General features: G+C 36.7%; 3 protein-coding genes and 1 long non-coding RNA gene across 4 annotated transcripts; 1 reads left to right on the top strand and 3 right to left on the bottom strand.

Annotated features, from left to right (window-relative positions):
* Positions 1-2602: 2602 nt before the first annotated feature.
* Positions 2603-4458, top strand: LOC106159201 (uncharacterized). The gene is made up of 4 exons (XR_015330801.1): positions 2603-2786; positions 3536-3666; positions 3957-3990; positions 4288-4458. It is a non-coding gene; the product is annotated as an uncharacterized LOC106159201 (long non-coding RNA).
* Positions 4459-5399: 941 nt separating this feature from the next.
* Positions 5400-8037, bottom strand: LOC106159202 (acireductone dioxygenase). The gene is made up of 4 exons (XM_086994106.1): positions 7633-8037; positions 7056-7180; positions 6546-6728; positions 5400-5867 (listed from the first exon to the last, which is right to left on the bottom strand). Exons 1-4 carry the CDS (start codon positions 7760-7762, stop codon positions 5793-5795), a joined length of 513 nt encoding a protein of 170 aa, XP_086850232.1. The 5' UTR covers positions 7763-8037; the 3' UTR covers positions 5400-5792.
* Positions 8038-8289: 252 nt separating this feature from the next.
* Positions 8290-13001, bottom strand: LOC106159200 (protein ABHD13). Its single transcript, XM_086994105.1, has 7 exons — positions 12584-13001; positions 11759-11984; positions 11160-11260; positions 10390-10643; positions 9867-9971; positions 9617-9724; positions 8290-9167 (listed from the first exon to the last, which is right to left on the bottom strand). Exons 1-7 carry the CDS (start codon positions 12792-12794, stop codon positions 9069-9071), a joined length of 1104 nt encoding a protein of 367 aa, XP_086850231.1. The 5' UTR covers positions 12795-13001; the 3' UTR covers positions 8290-9068.
* A 663-nt stretch (positions 13002-13664) lies between these two features.
* Positions 13665-18876, bottom strand: LOC106159203 (uncharacterized). The gene is made up of 6 exons (XM_086994734.1): positions 18645-18876; positions 17187-17333; positions 16071-16126; positions 15531-15610; positions 15147-15247; positions 13665-14138 (listed from the first exon to the last, which is right to left on the bottom strand). Exons 1-6 carry the CDS (start codon positions 18859-18861, stop codon positions 14095-14097), a joined length of 645 nt encoding a protein of 214 aa, XP_086850860.1. The 5' UTR covers positions 18862-18876; the 3' UTR covers positions 13665-14094.
* Between the last annotated feature and the right edge of the window lie 421 nt (positions 18877-19297).

The following is a 19297-nucleotide window of genomic DNA, read 5'->3' as shown; positions in this document are numbered from 1 at the left end:
GGCTTCATTATAACTCTTTTGACGGTTGCTATTCACTTCTTGGAACTGTCAAATTAACTTTGGATCACTTTTCGTGCTGGCATCCATTCCGTTATGCCAACCCCCTTCTCCCCCTATCACCCCAAACATTTACAACATCATCCGTACCACGTGGAGAAACAATGCAGGTTATTGGTTCGAGATTTGGAGGCCGCTTGCTTTTGCTAAATCCCGCAATTGAATTTTCCCAAAAAATCAATTTGACATCAAAACTAGTTACACGACAGTGCAAAATATGATATTGGGAATTGAGATAGATGCTAAATATTCAAAAGACGAATCGTCCTAAAATTTATTTTATAGTGCGCCAACACGATATACATGTACTAGTACCAGTATATGTAACTGAAATAATAAATAGTAATAATCCTTAAACTGTAGAAGACCAACGCCTGATATTTATCATTTTAAAGATTTTTACTATCATTTTGGACCAATCTTTCGTGCGTGCGTTCATTAATATTAGTTTGTGCTGGTCATGCAGGAAGGGCATAAAAACTGGACAAGTTAGCCAGTGGGTGCATGCTTTAATACCTTTAACCAATCGGTCACGATATCATTGGGTCTAGTTTTTATATGGTAGATGTAGTGTTGTAAGTATTGTACAAATGAAGTATACAGAAAAGCACTCAATGATAGCAGACCTACGTTAAGACAGCTCAGTTGCGTATGATGAGATAACCTCGCCTTGAAGCAGACACCTGTGAAAACAGCCCTGCTCAACCCAGGTCGGATTTCATGACATTGTTCCAATTAAAAAGAGATATGGTCAACAAGTGGACAAAATGTCCTGATGAAATCTGCACTCAGTGGAATGCAATTTGTCTCTTTGGCTATCTGTAAATCAGCGATTAAGTGGCCACTTGGTGGAAGCGCGATACGCTAGAACGGCCAGTTCGGAGAAAAGAAAATCATTAACCGCGTTCTCTTTTCTTTATCATTATTGTTAACGTTGTTGACAATTCTTGTGGCTTTTTCCGTTTTGGACAGTTATCAATTACGCGGCTTGAGACACCAAAGTTAACGTGGTATTCAAGAGACCTTGATTGGTGAACGGGATTATGACTAAAAAATTATAATCCACAGACGACAGTTTTCTTGCACCACTTGACATCCATTGCCTTGTGGAGTTCCAAGCACCATAGTAACTAGTAATATTTCCTTTGTCTTTCAGAGTACTTTTTTTTTCAATTGGACTGAACCAAATAAACGACTGTATACTTTTTTTCGCATTTTCTTTTTCAGGGATCCAGATGTTTAAAGCACGACAAATACGAAATAATAAGACACATATTTCTGGCAAAGTTTACAATGGTTATTTGTTTACCTCAATCAGAAATATATAAATCTGATTTGGCAAGAATTTTATTATATTGACACAATAATAATAATAATAATAATAATGATAATAAGATTCTTATGTGGCGCCTTACATTCTATCTCAAGGCGCCTTACAATAATGGCTAATATACTAAAATCATTAAAATGACTACAATATTTTAATCATAGACTCTCATTGGAAACCATTTAAAATTTACACCACTAAAATCAATATTATTAAAATACATATATATATATTAAAAAAAAAAAAACTAAGAGATATAGACAGAATTAAAAATGTGGGTCTTTAAAAGAGATTTAAAATTGTCAAAGTCTTCTGTTTTTCTAATAAAATTTGGTAGACCATTCCACACTTTTGGGGCGTAGATTATAAAAGCACGATCTCCAAAACTTTTGAGGCACCCCTTCTCTAAATCATTCTCAGTATTAAAACGTGTGGACCGCCGTGGTAAGTTAAAACAGATAAGATCAGATAAATATAATGGTCTTTGTGAATGGATCGCCTTAAAAATAATACAAAGTACTTTAAAATCAATCCTCTGCTTCACAGGCAGCCAATGTAATTATTTCAGAATGGGAGTGATATGGTGTGTACTATTGTACTTAATTTGACAAACCAGAAATTTTACACCAAATATTACACTGAGATAACATTATAATGGCATCATCATAATTACAAAATACCCATACAACAACAAAGGCAAGTTTTTTTTACTTGCTGCCATTTAAGAGTAACAATAAGGATTGAAGGCAAAGATAACCCTTATGTTTAAAGTACGCGCTATATTGTCGTGATGTAGTGATAAGCTTAAATAAGTACGTGCAGGAAAGTTTGCGTGTGTGTCTACGCGTACGCACTTCATGCACCTATCACCCGTTAGGCATATTAATTATGCTTTCGAAGTTTGCGCTACAGATAACAAATGGGCAGTTAACAACGAAGAAAGAAATGGTTTATGAAAGATAAATTCAAGGTGTAAGTTGTACATTCCAAATATGATGCTTAGTAAAATGGCACTGATTAAATTCACGAACCGTATCTGTGACGCGTAAAGGCCAATAAATACAGTAGTTTCTGTCAGGAAATGTCCAGCTGACAACGCGGAAATACATCTGGGCATTCGAAATAGCGTGTTTAAGGCGATTTAGTAAAAGGGTGTAAAATAATAACCCTGGTACGAATTTTGGACGCTCACGACAATGGTCATTTGTCTTCATTATTTGAAATGTATTTAAATTTGGTCGGAAAAAATAGTATAAATATCAGCCTAATTTGGGGAGGTGATCAGAACGCTCTGAAATCTGAATACTGGTATCTTTTGATATTGTTCAACGCGAATCGAACTAAAAAATGAAGACTTGCGCTCTGCTCGTTGTTTTGGTGCTGGCTGCAGTAGTTGTTCAAGGTAATTTACCTTTATTTATTTTTTTCTCCTATTTTATTCTATTTTGTTTTTCAGTACCTCTGTCATGGCGGATATATTCTTGCCTTTGTTGCTTGTTAATTAAAAGGCCATATCAGAAAGTTGTGGTCGAATTTTAAATTGTGCTAAAACTTTCGGGAAATGTCAGGTACGATAACTTAGGAAAGTTGGCAGTTTTCCAGTTATAAGTTAATAATGAGGAGTGATCTGCCTTTTTCCGAGGGGATTGCGCGCCCCCTGAAAGCTTTTCTATTGTTTAATGTTATTTTTGCTTTGTTTTGCGCTAGATTTGATAACCTTTTTTTCACATATACATACAAAGAGTACCGACTAAAATGATGACGTTGAAATTGAATAATTAGAGAACGTGAAATTCAAATTTGGAAAGACTTTTAAAGGTAGATCAGGGCCCCGTAACTCGAAAGCATCGCGCATTGCGACCGAGCGTAAGCGTCTCGATTCCATAACTCGACCATTCTCGTCCCATATAATACACTGTAGCCTCTATGTGCTATCGCTATTTGCAATACGCAATGCTTTCGAGTTACCCAGAAAAAGAATTTATGGTTTATTCTTCGGGTAGCTTTATAAGGTGTGTACGAGCGTTTGTGTATGTTTGCGTGTAACTACGTGTATGTGCGTGTGTTTCTGTGTTGGAGAGAGAGAGAGAGAGAGAGAGAGAGAGAGAGAGAGATTAACAGGTATCAATAAATTCCATCATGTAATTTCAGAGACAAATGCTGGCCTTGCTGATGCCGTGTCCTCCCTGGCCGCTACCTGTACATGCTGTGGAAATACCTGCTCCGGCGTCTCCTGTACCTGCAGTGGGTGTGACTGCGTCGCCAGTGACAAATTGACCAGGGTAATCTATTCTTTCTTTCTTTCTCTTTGTAGACTAATATTATCCAAAGTTTTACTACGCCTTTGACAGTATACATCGAAATAATTAGCTAGGTTTAATGCGTTGGATAGAATTAAGGTTTTTTCTTTCTTACTTTCTAAAACAATATAACTAAAAGTTTCACTTCGCCTATGGCAGCATAGATCTGAATGTTGAGGTGACTTTTCATATTTTTAATAAAATTAACGTATTTTCTTGACTGTTTTTTTATTCAACTATTTTTGCTTGACTGAATTTCATTTGTTTTACAGGCACTTAACTATAGAAGGGCTTAAAGGATTCCAGGTAAGACGAAGATCTTTCGCTCCATCATCGTATTATTCATGATCAATTTACAAACACTTTAGAATTATGGTTGCTTATAACGTAGAACTCTAGCCCATTTTAAAGGATGAATAACAACAAAATTTAGTTCAAATTTATATTTTTGGGCAATTGACAAAATCTTACAGAGAGAGAGAGAGAGAGAGAGAGAGAGAGAGAAGGAGAAAGCGAGAGAGAGAGAGAGAGAGAGAGAAGGAGAGAGAGCGATCACTGCGTATTTGACCCTTTCAAATTCAATGTAAATCTGTTTCGCTCCAGGTTTGAAACAAGTCGTCACCGTGCAAGATAGCAAGACTCAACCTTGGAATACTGCATTAACAGAATGATTGTGCTCACTTCAACCGGTTGTATTAAACGATAATTGAGAACTTGTGCGAAAATTATAATTCAAAACAAGAAAGATATTATAATAAAATACATTTATGTAAACTTCTTGTTTTGTTCTGGAAGAAGCGTCCTTAAACACAACTACTAACAACAGTTTGTAAACAGGGGTTAAGGCTCATTTCGTCTCCGTGCATTATTCATTCTGATATTTATGCAGCAATTTGCTAGGAAGCTAGTTAGAGAACTATTTGAAATCTCGGTTAATATCAGCAACGATCTCGATCCCCCCCCCCCCCCCAGTTCATGCTGCCACATAAATTGTGAACTGATATATCAACTGCTACTTCATGGAATCAATGTGAATATAAGCAAACGATTCTTGTGCAGCGGATAGATAAATTCTGTAATAAATTGTGCGTGTGCGTGTGTGTGTGTGTGTGTGTGCGTGTGTGGGTGAGTGCGCGGGCGTGTGTGCGTCCGCGCGCACAAGTGTGTGCGTGTATGTGTGTGTGTGTGTGTGTAAGAGGGTGAGCGGTTTTTGTCTGGGATGAACCGCTGGGCCTAAAAAGTTGGCAAGACAAGCACCTGTTTGGTGACATTATAAATTCTAATCTATTAACACACACACACACACACACACACACACACACACACACACACACATAAAAGTTCAAGCATAGACACAACCGGTTAAAATTTACTGTAAACCTGTTGCTTCACAGGTTTCAAAACCGTTGCCGTGCAAGAAAAGCAAGGTTTCTTCTTGGAATACTGCATTAACGGAGCGATGTGCCCACTTAAATCGTATTATTCACAAATAGATAATGATTATAAAAAATAATGTACGTAAACTTATGTGTTCTCCTATAACGGATGTCTTTTAAAGACGACTACGATGTGACATGTAAAGAGCGGTTATTTTGTATCCCACCTGGCGTTGTTTTCTTTGAAGAAAGTGTACAGTAGTGGTGTGAAAATCGGTATGGATTACGCAAAATAATAAAATTTGTTTATGCAAAAGATATAGGCCTAATTTTCAAAGATAACTTTTACATAATATGCATAAGGTCTTTTTTTTTCTCTAAGAGCTGCTTAAACCGCAAAATGACAACATTTGGAAATTCATGTATAAAACTGAAATTGTCTTTAAATTATTGCGGATTTCGTAAATTCTTAAAGTTCATGCCTAAATTATTCACGACAATGTTAGATAAATAAATGAATAAATAAATAAATAAATAAATAAACTATCAGACCGACATCGTGCACTCTATCAAAAATTATTGCTAAAACAAGTGGCTTAAAAACCAAACAATCAACCACAAAACAAGAACAAAATTATTCAAACAGTTAGCCCTATGTTTTACATAAAAATGTACCGCGCGTCCAAGACCAGCCTCTTGGCAACGTTTTTCGGTGTGGGCTTGTCTTGCAGATTAGTCGTCTGCTATACGGTTGTGTGCAGTCCACTGTGGCACTGTGGAGAAAATACGGTGGAGCTTAAGGTAACCCTGAAACATATCAATGATAATTGGTTAGATAAATGGTTACTAATATACAACTAGGAAGGCAACTAGAACAATATGCTTTAAGAGTAACATTAAGGACAAAAACATCTTTCACACATTGGGCTTTGCACTATTTCCTTCTTTTTATTTTTGGAAAAATTGTTAAGACCTAGTAGATGAGTCGTCCATCAGTGCGCAGTGTTCTTACTCAGTTGATTTTTGCAGTAAATTTGTCCAGACATTTGTCTTGATATTCCTTAAGCGGTACAACCACTTAACGAAATTTAAAATGCTTCGATTTATACCTTATCTACAAGTCTAAGTAAAATCTGTTTGGACAGGTTATCTATACTTTCAAATCGACCTATTTTACGCCCTAGGTCTCAAAATTATCAGCGAACGATTTTATTTGACTCTCGTATCTCTCGTGATAACCTTTCTAGGTCACATGTGCTCCTTAATTTTAATTTAAAAATGATGTTATCGTGTTGAGGTAGCAAAAAGTTAGATATATTGTCGCACACACTCACACGTTTAAAATGACTGTACCTGTAAGCATGCGAACACCCTCACGCACGCATGTACAAACTCACGCACGTACACACACAAGCTCTCTCTCTCTCTCTCTCTCTCTCACACACACACACACACACACGCAGCATGCACACGATGTAAACCTACCTCGTCTGAACCGAGGTTAAACCTGTGGTACATGCCGGGAGGTAGCGCTATCATGTCTCCTTTTTGAAACTGCAGACGTATCCAGCGGTCTTCACGATCGCGGACGTCAAAGAACCCAGTACCGTCCAATACCAAACGGACTTCCTCATCCGGGTGCATGTGCTCCGTGGCGAAAGCCTTCGTCTATAAAAAGCAAATTATTAGAAAATATTTTTTTTATTTGATTACTTAACAGACACACATTTTTCAAGAGCAGTTTGTGATTCTAGATCTGATTTTAATTGTTTGAAGAAGAAATTATTATAGTAAAAAGGTTAGTGATTTGGGTTCAGTGGTGGTTTCCAAAGATATCCTCAAGTGGTTATGGAAAAAAAAAAAAAATGTCGGGGAGTTGGGCTAGAGACGCACGGGGAACGCATCCGACAATCCCTTTTACATTAGCTTTTCTTTTTTATTTCAACGTCGCCTCCACTTCAATCTAAGCTAGATGCCCAGCGTTTTATCTCTCACCTTTTCTTCGAAGTCTGGAAGAGTTCTCTTCGAGATCTCAATGTCGTCTTCCCACGTGTAGCCGCGTTCTTGCTTTATCTTCTTCAGCGTCTCGTTCTCTTTTATGTTTTTTATGTTGTCCACATCTATCTGGAAGTTTTTAAAGTTGTGTTTTATACAGGAAAGTCGTTTCATGAGAGAGAGAGAGAGAGAAAAAAAAAAGAGAGAGAGAAAGCGTACGCTCGTGTGCGTGTCCGTAGATTCAAGCTAAAATGTCTAGAGGCGGGCCTACAAACATGCAAACATACCCCCATTGCCCCCCTCAGCCTGCAGCCTTGGTTGTGTGTGCGCGTGTGCGCACGTGTTGGTGCGTGTGTGTGTGTGTGTGTGTGTGTGTGTGAGAGAGAGAGAGAGAGAGAGAGAGAGAGAGAGAGGGAGGGGGGAGGGAGGAAGGAAGGAAGGGAAGCGTATTAAGGATAAGAGGGCATGTGGAAAAGAGGCAGAGCAGGACGAGGGAAAACGTTGACCGACTAGAACGTAAAACGTACTTCATGTCTAGTTCGACAGCAGTACGAAGAAAACAATCTGTTATATCTACTTGCCGTCCAGAACAACAACCCAGTCTTCTCTGTCAGTTCATCCACGCCAAGCAACTCCATCCAGCCATCCTCCTGCGACAGAACTTTGACGCCGCCGGCATCACTTTCCAGATACCACGCTCTCACCATGATGGACGCCCTGTATAGGTGCTTTAACCCCTGGCAGTGTCAAGTATTTTGGTTCAGACGCTCACACTCACCTACATGTGGGTTTTATATAACGACTGGTCTCATGACGAGATATTATTTACATTTGATAACCCCGAGTTCGATCCGACCTAGTTTGTTGTCAAGGAATATTTCTAACATGCACAACCAAGCACATAAACGTACATTTAAGGTCAGGGGCGGTTATCTTCAGAAAAGATGTATACATTCTTACAGGGTATTTACGAAATTTATAACCCATTGAAGTCATTAACTACCAGCCGTTTATCATTAATTACAACTCTTCGGCAAAGGCATATATTGTCCTCGACGACCCGCCCTCTGAAGACTTTTCGGACTGACAATTTGAATTTGCAGTATTATTCTTTATCCAATGTATCCATTGTAAATTAATGCTCTTTATTGATACTTAATCGAAAATAATCTCGTAGTTTTTTTTTTTAATCTGGTAAAATATTAAGAATCAATACCAATAAATATGCGATACATACATTTCTCAATGTTTATTACTTTTTTCTTAATAACACTTTATTTCTTATTACTGGACGTACATTTTAGCATTAATTTTAAACTGTGTACAAATATATAATTATCTCACGGAATAGGCTGCATCCGTCCCAAAGCTAATTTGCCCAGCTAAGATCGCATGTATCCCTTACAGAGCTGTAGGCTGCCAACGGGGGTGGGGTGCCCACCCAGGAAATTTTAACCGTATTTTTAGGTGATATTTAGATTATAATAACAGATTTCTACCATGGAGTTCAACAGTTGCAGCCCAATACACTGCGCATTGACGCCATAAGATCCCATATCATCTGGTTGATATAATATATGAATGAAATGTTAATAAGTAAAATGAATCAAATGCAGCCAGATTGCTGACTCTGCATCACCATAAAGTCAAAGGCAGCAATTACCTGCACAAAATTTGCAATTAAAACCTACTGCATTTTCCTTTTTTTTAAATTTGTTATGTCATCTGAATTTTCTTACTGATTTCTATTGATTCAAAAAAATACTTTGTGAGTGTCCATGCTTCATCTTGAATTTCATGTGAGTGTCCATGCTTCACTTTTAATTTCAGTTTTTAAATTTCAGTTCTTGTGCTGTTCACTAGTTTCAAGGCTGACATGGTTTACTTTCAAATATTTAACCAATCACAACTCTTACTATACTTCTATACAACAAAGCTTCCTTTATGTCTTTATGATTAAGATATCTTAAAGCCCAAAGGCCGCCTGATATTTCAAAAGAAAGTTGTCAGCTGTTAGATGACCTTGACCTCCCCTTCCACATGATCACCTTGACCGTCACCTAGTTCTAACCTTGTGTCCGCAGACGATCTCACAACCTTAGATTTGTATACCTTGAAAGAAAAAAAAGGTCAAATTTCAATCAATTGAACCCTTATAAACTAAAAACTTATCATTATTACACAGATCTACATACTTGAGGGAGCAGCATTATGTTTTGTGTTTTTAACTTTGAAAAATTAAAAGATTCAATGAAATTTTAACTGTGTGCAACCACTGCAACATGACTCTAACTAAATAAGGAAATATTAATCATTTTGTCAAAAAAAAAAAGGAAATTTGAATAATAAGGAAAAAAGACCATGCATAAGATTTCCTTAGTAAGAGGCATAGAGCTTTCCAAGATTTTTTCAATTCACTCATTGATTTTTCAAAGAAAGGCTTTGAAATATTCTGAGATGTAAGTTTGTCCAATGATCTGCCCAATCTTTAAGAATACAAATTGTCTGACAGATCCACTTGAGTTCAAAATGAGGCTTTAAGTTTACACAAATTGACTAACCTCCATCATAAAGTTATTTATAGCATCATAGTACCCGTTGCTCTGCCATGTTTCGTTATGGGAGGCTCCTTGAAACTTCACCAGTCTTTTTAGTATACTGCCAGATTTCTGAAACATCCATCCATATGAATTATATGTACATGCACAAATTTAATAATTATATATTATTTATATTATTACCTATTTACAGTAATGATCCAAAAGTTGGTCATCAAACTGTTTATCATCACACAGATCGATTAATACTTACATCGTATAACTCGTTCATCATGGCAGGCGGGACGAGATTATCACTCTGTCCTGACAGGAACAGAGTAGGAAGCTGCAGTTGTCTGATACGGATCACAGATGGATACTGAAATCATTGATTCAAGGCCTTCTATTAAAATTACAATTATGATAATAACATGATTTCTTATTCTAAAATGTAACTTGAACAATCAGACACAGGGGCAGATTTGGGCCTATTCTGGGTCTTCTGGAAGACTGTCAGATTTTCACGTTTTTATTTAAGGGTATCTTTTTTTTCTGTTGGAAGACGGTAAAAAATGGAGGCTGGATCAGCAAAGATAACTTGGAAGACTGTCAGAAAATATTGCTGGATCCGCCTCTGAGACGAATATTCCTTTCAAAGTTCTGCACTTATAATAGAGATACCTACTCTAACAATATGATGTTAACACATCTCTTCACCCCTTCCCCTCCAAAAAAATATTACAATAATATTAAATAAATCAATAAAATCAAAACAAATCACACATATATTTTCTCACCTGGTTTTTAAAACTCCAGTTTGGTAAACTTTGTAGAAAACCTAAGTGAAATATTGCCTTAGCCACCTGTGGCAAGGAGGTAAATGTATTCTCTAAAATCACTGCAAAGATCTTCCTGCTATAGTGTGGATGGGTAGATACATATATAGCTACTGCCCCTCCTAGCGACCTCCCAAACACAACTATTTTAGAGTGGTCAACGTCCTCTCTTTGAAAAATATATTTCATTGCTGCTAGGGCGTCCAGGTACAGACCTGTAAAGAAAATTGACGTAGCACTTTTAGACTCATTTCTTTTTCACTTTTATCTATCAATTTATAAAATTATTATTTTTATTTGGTTATCATTATCTGAGCATTATTATTATTTTCAGTGTTACTATAAACCACTGATTGGTCCATCACCCAACCACCCATCTACCAATCTGTCCATCCACTGATCCATCCTTTCATCCACCCATTCATTAATTACTAGTACTCTACCTTTTTGGAATGAAATTGGTCCTAGGCAGGACTCCCCCCCCCCCCCCCCCCCCCCCCCCCCCCCCATCCCCGAGATTGGGGGTACAGGGCATCCAAAATGACCACCTGTAATTTCCTACAAAGTTTCAGGAAGTCCAGGCCAACATTTTTCAAAAAAATTCATAAGCCATCCAGCAGTCTTTGAAAATATAGGCTGTTCGGTGAAGCTGGTGGATGTACAAATGACGTCTAGATGGTTTGCTTGGAAAAGTTTTGGCCCTAGGTCTTATGACCCTGGAGAGAGCTTACCTTCCTCTGATGGGCTTCCTTGACTTTTACCATAGCCTCTGTATTCCACCAACAGAATATTGAAGCCAGAGTAGAGGTACAAACAGTGAGCATTCATCATTCTGAAAGAGGGAAGACATAAGTTACGGACACAGGCCTGAAGTCAGTGATTTAAAAAAAAAAAGGGGGGGGGGGGCTTTTTCTGAAAAAGGGGGACCCTTTTCCATGAAACATCCATGTACTAGTACCTAGATCAATTTTTACCCAGATCTGACCTTTTCTTGGCAAAAAGGTTGGTTTGTCTGAAACCCCTGATGTCACCTTTTTTATGAATCTGCAGTGGAAATTGATCATTTTAAAAAAAATCAGATGAACAATAGGAAGAAAAACTTTTTTCTTTTTTTTCTGGATCAAAAGAAAATATTTGATCCAGACATCAGGAAAAATCATATGTATACCAGGATCCTTTTTGTATTTCTGTGAAGTATAGTATTCCATATTGCTAGTAACATTCTGATCAGATTTATTCTCCATGCTGATAATTGATGTCATGTTTCATGTAATTCATTAAAAGCATTTAAAGCTAAATCATACCAGAAGTAACCACAACACTGCTTTACCTATGCCCAATATTTCCAGCATTCCCATGAAAGAAAACCATGGTAGGTGCCGTTCCAAACCTTCCCTGCGGCTGTTTTATAAGAACCATGTTGATGTGTACCCTGTCAGAGGTGTGTGTGAAGATGTTCTCGTAACTGAGGCCCTGAGGAAGTTCTACATAGATCCTGGAGTGTGCCGGCTCTTCAGGATAGTAGAGTAACTTGTCCTGAAGGTTGTACAGTACACCTGCAATGTGGATAACATTTGTGATTGTTTCCAATGCATTTTAGCTGGATACTGCAGTAGGGTGTAGTACATTAATTTTATACCCTGAAGACAACAGCAATACTGTATACAGACCTGAACTCCGTAACTCAAAAGCATCACAAAATTGCAACCAAGCTCAAGCGTCTATTTTCCGTAACTCTGTATTTACTCGCCCCATGCAATAACCTTGAAATAAAAGGTGATATTGTTATTCGCAATTGGCGATGCTTTCGAGTTATGGAGCCCAGGTCTGCAAGCAATGGCTTTGCGGCCTTAATGATGAATTATGTGCTAAGTAATTATGACCCCAGTGTGCATCTGGGAGATGCTGGGGCAAAAAAAAAAAAAAAAAAAAAAAATCCACTTTTAAATGACAAAAATCATGTCTGACTATAAATACTGAATATATCTTTACAACAAATGGATGCTCTCATACAGAGATATTCTAGTGACCCCCCCCCAAAAAAAAAAAATAATAAAGTGAATAAAAAAATCTAAAAAAAAAAAAAAAAGAAAAAGAAAAGAAAGAAATTAACACATCCGCTTAATAAAACAATGCAAGGACCGCAACTACCTACCAATGATTGCGAAAAACAACAGCAGCAAGGCAACCAGGCTCCCATACATCCAGTACAGGAGCATCAGCCCAAGGGCGCAGGTACAACAACCCTTCCAGAATTTAACTCCGAACTCCAGAATAAGACGACCGGCTATCTGTATTAGCCGTCGAGAAGACACAACGCTGACTGTGCGAGCCATGTTTTTGGACGGATCAGAAAGTTCTTCCATAACAAAGGTTTGTGTAGTGAATATAACGATTGTTTGACTGTTCGTAAGGCACTGTCGGTCCAGTGGAATTCATTTGGTCCTTGAGATGTCTTTCTCAATCTGTTTTTGCTTTCACTATTACTTTTTATGTCATTTGACTAGGTGAAATCAGCATTTACCTGGGTTTCGACGAGTTACAAATTGCGCTTGGTTCCTTAAAATACTTTAAAATTGTTAAAGAAAATATTCATGAACTAAAAAGAAAAAGTATTTTAGTTTACAAGAAAAAACTTCTGTTACATGGCATCAAACAATACCAGGCTTTATTTATATATTCTACAAATTTTGGTATTTTGCTGAACAAATAATATTACGGTGTCACTGGGGGACTAATCAATATTTGCCAAAAACCGATACCCTTTATAAAGTATGTCGTAAAAGTTCTCTTGATGTATCACGAATTATAACGCTGGAGAATTTTGGCACGGATTTTGTTCACGCGTCTTTATTTTCATCCGCTAGCTCATTCATTCGTGCAAGATCCAAACTCGTTTTCAGATCTTTTCCGTTTTATTTTATTTTAATTAATTTTAATTAATTAGATTAAAATTAAATTAAAATTTATGAACTTTCTAGGGTCCTAGCTTATTACACTGTAACACTACTTCTAATAATGGACCCATCCCATTACCTTCAAAATGTTTATGCAAAGTAAGACTTTTCTCCTTTCTTTCATTACTTATGGTTTGATTAATTTTTATTTATTGTACATCTGTATATCTAACTGGATGTATTTATTCTTTAAGAATTAGAAAAAATTTAAAAGTTGCAAAAGGCTGTACATGCAATTCCCAGATTAAGACACTCTCATAATTACTAAGACAATTACTGTAGAATTCTGAAGGTTTTATTGCATAAAATAAATGCACTGTCACAAGAAAAAAACATTAATTGAATCTTCTTTTCGTGCATTTCTGTAAACTTTTTAAGATATAATCTTGAAAATGAGCAAGTGCTGCAATGTTACATGAAGGTATTCTAACATTAATTAAACGAACTTTCAGTTAAAATGACTCCTGACGTAATGCCACTACTCAAGACATGTTATATTGAATGTAGTCATTTTACACCTTCATCTGCAATCATGCAACAATGACTTAATTTCATTTTTTTAATGTTCTTAACGTCTTTCTCCACATACATGTAGCAGTGGTAAATAACAAATTAATTTTTATATCTGGTTATAAAATTAAATTGTGTTAGGTGAGAAAGGAAGAGCACAATCTGCACATATCTCAGTTTGTCACTGTATGAGCTGATGTCAGCTAAGATAAGACTTCGGAGTTATAAGAAGTGAATCAGCAACTGAAAAGAAAAAAAGTATAAATTATTTTTCAATTTCAATTATCGAAACCCCTACACTGCCTAAATATGTCATTTTAACCAGTAACTACACAACAACTAATATGTGTCACGTGTGTATTAGGCAAGTGTAGTTATATGCTGAGGAGAAAATGTAGTAAATGGTACCATTGCATTAAAGAAATTGAGCTAGATGTAACTCTTTGACTTTTCACATCAGGCAGTATACTTAAGCAATATGGTCTCTTCTTACAATTAGAGTAATATATAATACTAAGGGTAATCCGTTTTGGTGACTCTTTTTCATTTTCATTGTATTGCCATGCAGGCTAGCTGCTCTGCTGTCAATTGCAGAAAGTGCATCAGCATATTTGATGTGAAAAGGACCTTAGTAGAGATGATGTTAAATCTGCCATACTTGAGGCTGCTACATATATATCTGTGTTTTGTGAAAAGTATGGTTATATTTTAATAATTATATGGCATCTCCTCTTATAACTTGTCTCCACTTTATTACTCACTGCGCTGTTACTGAATCCTGCTGGGCCATTATACTCCCTCTATCAGTTTTTGATTACAGATTCAAGAAATTTTTCACTTCTGGGTCCCAGGAATTAAGGTGTAATTTTGATTTAAAAAAACTGGTTATTACACAAAGTTTTTAAATTTAATAAAAAGTTATTATATTTAATATGTTGGATTTTTCTAGGGTGAATCTATACTGAAGTGGTCCAGTGGAGTAAGGTCACCACAGTGAAGTAGTGCTTAACAATGCTGGGGCGAAACGGCAGTGGTGTTAAAGGATGCAAAGTAACCAGTGTTAGAAATTAAGGCTGGACCGTATGCCCGTGGCTGACAACTTTTAGAACGGGCTGAGAAGTTTTCCCACCCAAGAGACATTCAGTCCAGCTACTTTTCAAGATGGCTGGACTTTTGGTCCAGCAACTTATTTTCCTAAGAGGCAAACACTGAAAGTAACTGATTATGTTCTGCTTGTGCTTGCACACTTACAGTCCTGATGCAGTAAATTCTCCAGGATAAGACCAACAAACCCGTCTTTGATGGCTTCAGGGTAGGTCTCTGGTAAATCATGGGTATGGGGCTCAAAGAACCTAAAATATATCACATAAATGTATGGCAACTTTTGCTCAATTATATCAACTATAGAAAACAATAAAATATCTGAGTGTGTAGTGATTATCATAGAACAGAAATAAAGACTGGAGGAAGCTGTTAAAATTGGTAATCTTGTCTTTTTACTCAGCTGCCCAGCAATGGGTACATACTTTTAAGCATAAACAGAGCAGAGAATAAAATGTGCTCTCCATAGCTAGTACAGACACTGTGTGTGTGCGAATGTGTGTTATATTTACATATGGTGTGTGTTCCCCTTACCATCCTAAATGATGACCACAGCGAGGACAGACACTGACCCTCCAGGTCAGCCCAGGGAACCAGGAATGTTCAATAAATGCCTAAAATCAATTTATGGAAAAAAGTCTTAAAATAGGTAAACAAAAATATGCATAATATGGTGTCTAGAATCCAAATGAAAGATGGATCATTTTTCTATTTGTTTATTTATTTATTTTTTTTTTTGTAGACAGCTTGAGAAATGAGCTGACACTTCCCCAGCCAATGTTTCTGTACATAGACAGCAAGCAAGTGAAATATTGGCTGGTAAAGTATCAGTTTATTTCTCATGGTATTGCAAGAAGAAAAAAAAAAACAATAAACTTTCAAATCTTATTTAAATTCTATAGCTAATCAAACTTTTCAACATGATCACTTTCTTCTATTTTTTTTTTTTTTTGTAAATATAATTGAAGTGACAGTAAAAGTCAGAAATTCAAAGCAGGCTACACTACAGATGCTCTTATTTCACAAAATTTACCAACTGCATAGCACAGACTGAATATTTTCAAATCACATTACCTTATTTAACTTATAAACATCTGCCTTTTGAGCTGCTATTATTTGAAACTGACTTCCTGAAATTAATAATAATAATAATAATAATAATTATAATAATAAAAACAGTTCAGTTGATAACACTAGTACAATAGCATATGCTTTAAATGAGTTATATGTTTATGACTCCAGGGCTCGACATTAGCGCCTGTCCGCCTGTCCGGGACAGGTAAAAATTCAGTTCGGACAGGTGAAGTTGCAGGGTTGGGTCCGACGGACAGGTCATGTTTTATGATAAATGTGGAGCAAAAATCTTTAAAAAATCATTTTTGTTGCATACTAATGTCTTTTTGCCTCTTCCTAGACGGCATTAAAAAGAGTGACCTACTTTTGGCACAAAACACATGCAGTCGCAAAACGAAGTCTGAGCAAACTTACCGCCAAATTATGCAAGTGTTCTGAGCAAACTTACCGCCAAATTATGAATAATTTTTTTTTTTTTTTTTTTTTTTTAGCTTTGGTTAAACTTCATGTGAATCTGTTATCAAATTGCAGACTTACAATTAGTAAACCCTGTACCTCAAATCCTAGGAGAAGCCCTGATTGGAACTAAATAAATATTAGACTTATATGCAAGATTAAATCTTCAGGAGTTCACAAGTATGAAAAAACAACTTTTTATCTGAACATAAATTCACTTTAAGGTGCATTTTCGGGGCTCATATGATTGAATGTGTTGGTAATAAATACATTAAATGTATGACTACACATATTAATTGACAAAGTTCAAAGGTATGAATAAAAAAAAATTATTGGTTTTGTGGACAGGTTGGATTGAAAATCGGACAGGTCAAATTTATGATCACCTGTCCGAAGGACAGGTGCTCATAAAAGTTAGTGTCTAGCCCTGGACTCTTATTTCATTTTTCATATGTACAACTTTGCAGACTTAACACAGTTCATTACAACCTACATTCCCACTAAATATACACAATCTATACAATTGCATGTGGTAGCCTTCTTTTCCTGCAATACTGTTTATGATATCATATATTACATTAATGATTATAATATTCGCGGGGAATTCTTGTTATGCATGTACATCATCACATCCCTTTCAAGTACACTTGGATATATTACCTTGTGGATTTTGAAAGAGTTGTATGAGGACTTCCTTCACGCCCAGTATTGTGTCGTTTCTCTGTCTCAGGGCCAGTGGACTAGGTACGTGTAACAAATGTGACGCCTTGGCAACCTCATGGCCACAGTGACGACATAGTAAATAATCTGTAACGCAATTACAAGTAAAACATATCAGGTATAATAAAACTGAAAGTAAATCATTTCTAAAGGGACCAAAAAATCATTTAAGCTATTAGACATGATTTTGAAAGGCCTGTCATCTATAAGCGCTTTTCTTAAAATTGTTATCATTTATGGCTGATTTCAAATGGGTGGTTCTTTATCTGAAAAAAATGGACCTTTTACCATGAAACCTTCATGTACCTAGATATAATTTTGCCCAAAGGAGACCTTTTTCTGGCAAAAAAATGGGTTCTTTCGAATACCACCAATCGACCTGGCTACAGAACTGCTGATTCATTGATGCGAGTTGACCAAAAGTTAGGATATCATTGCTGGTTAAAAAAAAATGTCGTACTTAATCTCAGAAATGATGTATATATAATTAATCTTAGACATGATTTGTAATTTAAATATCGCTAATGTCACAAGTGATCTAGAAAAATCTATTTCACCGATGGGAAACCTTGTTACAAAGATAATGTGTATGTGCATGGTTTGGTGTGTAGTGCCAGACGCAGGTAGAACCAGTCGGATAGCTCAGTAGGTAAGAGCACTCGCCCTGTTAGCGAGAGGTCCCGGGTTCGATTCCTGGTCTGGTCGGTGATTTTTCTGCACTCACCCCAAATCGCTACAATGGTGGCAGTGGTGTTGCGAGATAGGGCTCGCGCCTTTCGGCATTTGGGGGGGAGGAGTGTAGTGCCAGACGCAGGTAGAACCGGTCGGATAGCTCGGTAGGTAAGAGCACTCGCCCTGTTAGTGAGAGGTCCCGGGTTCGATTCCTGGTCTGGCTGGTGATTTTTCTGCACTCACCCCAAATCGCTACAGGTGTACTTGTACATCTGATGAACAACAGTACGTAATATTTATTATTAATTTAAAATTAATTATTAACATTTTTCCAAGTTCTAATCAAGTTGCCCATGTTCCCTTTGCTATACTTGTTTTATTTTTAACCATTATTATTATTATTGTTATTGTTGTTGCTATTATTATTCATTTATTTTTGGGGAGGAGGGGGCCGGGGGGGGGGGGGGGGGGGTGGCCAAGTAGAATAATAAGAAAGCCATGCAGATATACCGGTACATGTATGCAAATAAATAGCACAATTTTGGAGTTTCAAGCACCAAATATATATGGGTCTGAACACATACAGCATTCACATGTTATTTACAAAGATACACGTACAATATGTCTATTTCATTCAGATAACTTGAACAAACGATTAGGCTTAGCAAACTGTATATTCGAATACTATATAAGTTTCAGGTGAGCAAATAAACGCGCCGCATATACCTTCAAACTGCTCTGGGTGCCCTAAAGCCGATGCCAAAGTCACAAAAAGAATGAGCGAACTACTCCAAGATGTCCACGGTGGCATCTGTGCTGTTACAAGGGGGCTGACATTTTTAGTGGGATCTTCGGGATGTGTTATGAACAACCTGTGACCTGAGCACCGCGTTTGTTGCCGCTGTTCCAACATCCTCCCTCCCCTTTTGGAAAATTGCCCCATTTTAGTAAAACGTATTCAAAGTGTCACAAATGTGTAAGTATGTATTAAAGGCATTAATCAGTGGTTTCCGGCTTAATCCACAGCTTAAAAAGTATATTTGTGATCTTTGTGGCATTACTGAAATACTAGGTAGATGTTTTGCAGAGGGTAAAATTTGACTTCATAGAATCTATATAAACAGAATGTAGGGCGGAGCTTGTTGCGGTAAAAAACCTGGCAGATCGAAACAAAATTGACGCTCAAGGACACAAAATGAGAAGAATATATGTTGTCTGTACGATAAAATGGTAGTGAATATCTTTATTGATCTCATATCTAAGTACTAAATCAGTGAAATAAAAGTTGTATTGAAAAAAATCTTAACAATCAGCTGGTTGTCACTTTTGATTGATTGACAGATTTAGAACTTTAAACCAATCATAAGGTAGAAACTATT

Source organism: Lingula anatina, chromosome 8 (genome assembly GCF_051362555.1).
Source record: "Lingula anatina isolate TDL-2025a chromosome 8, LinAna3.0, whole genome shotgun sequence".
Taxonomy (NCBI): domain Eukaryota; kingdom Metazoa; phylum Brachiopoda; class Lingulata; order Lingulida; family Lingulidae; genus Lingula; species Lingula anatina.
The sequence above is the reverse complement of the archived record's forward strand: the minus strand, read 5'-3'. Positions and strand labels throughout refer to the sequence as shown.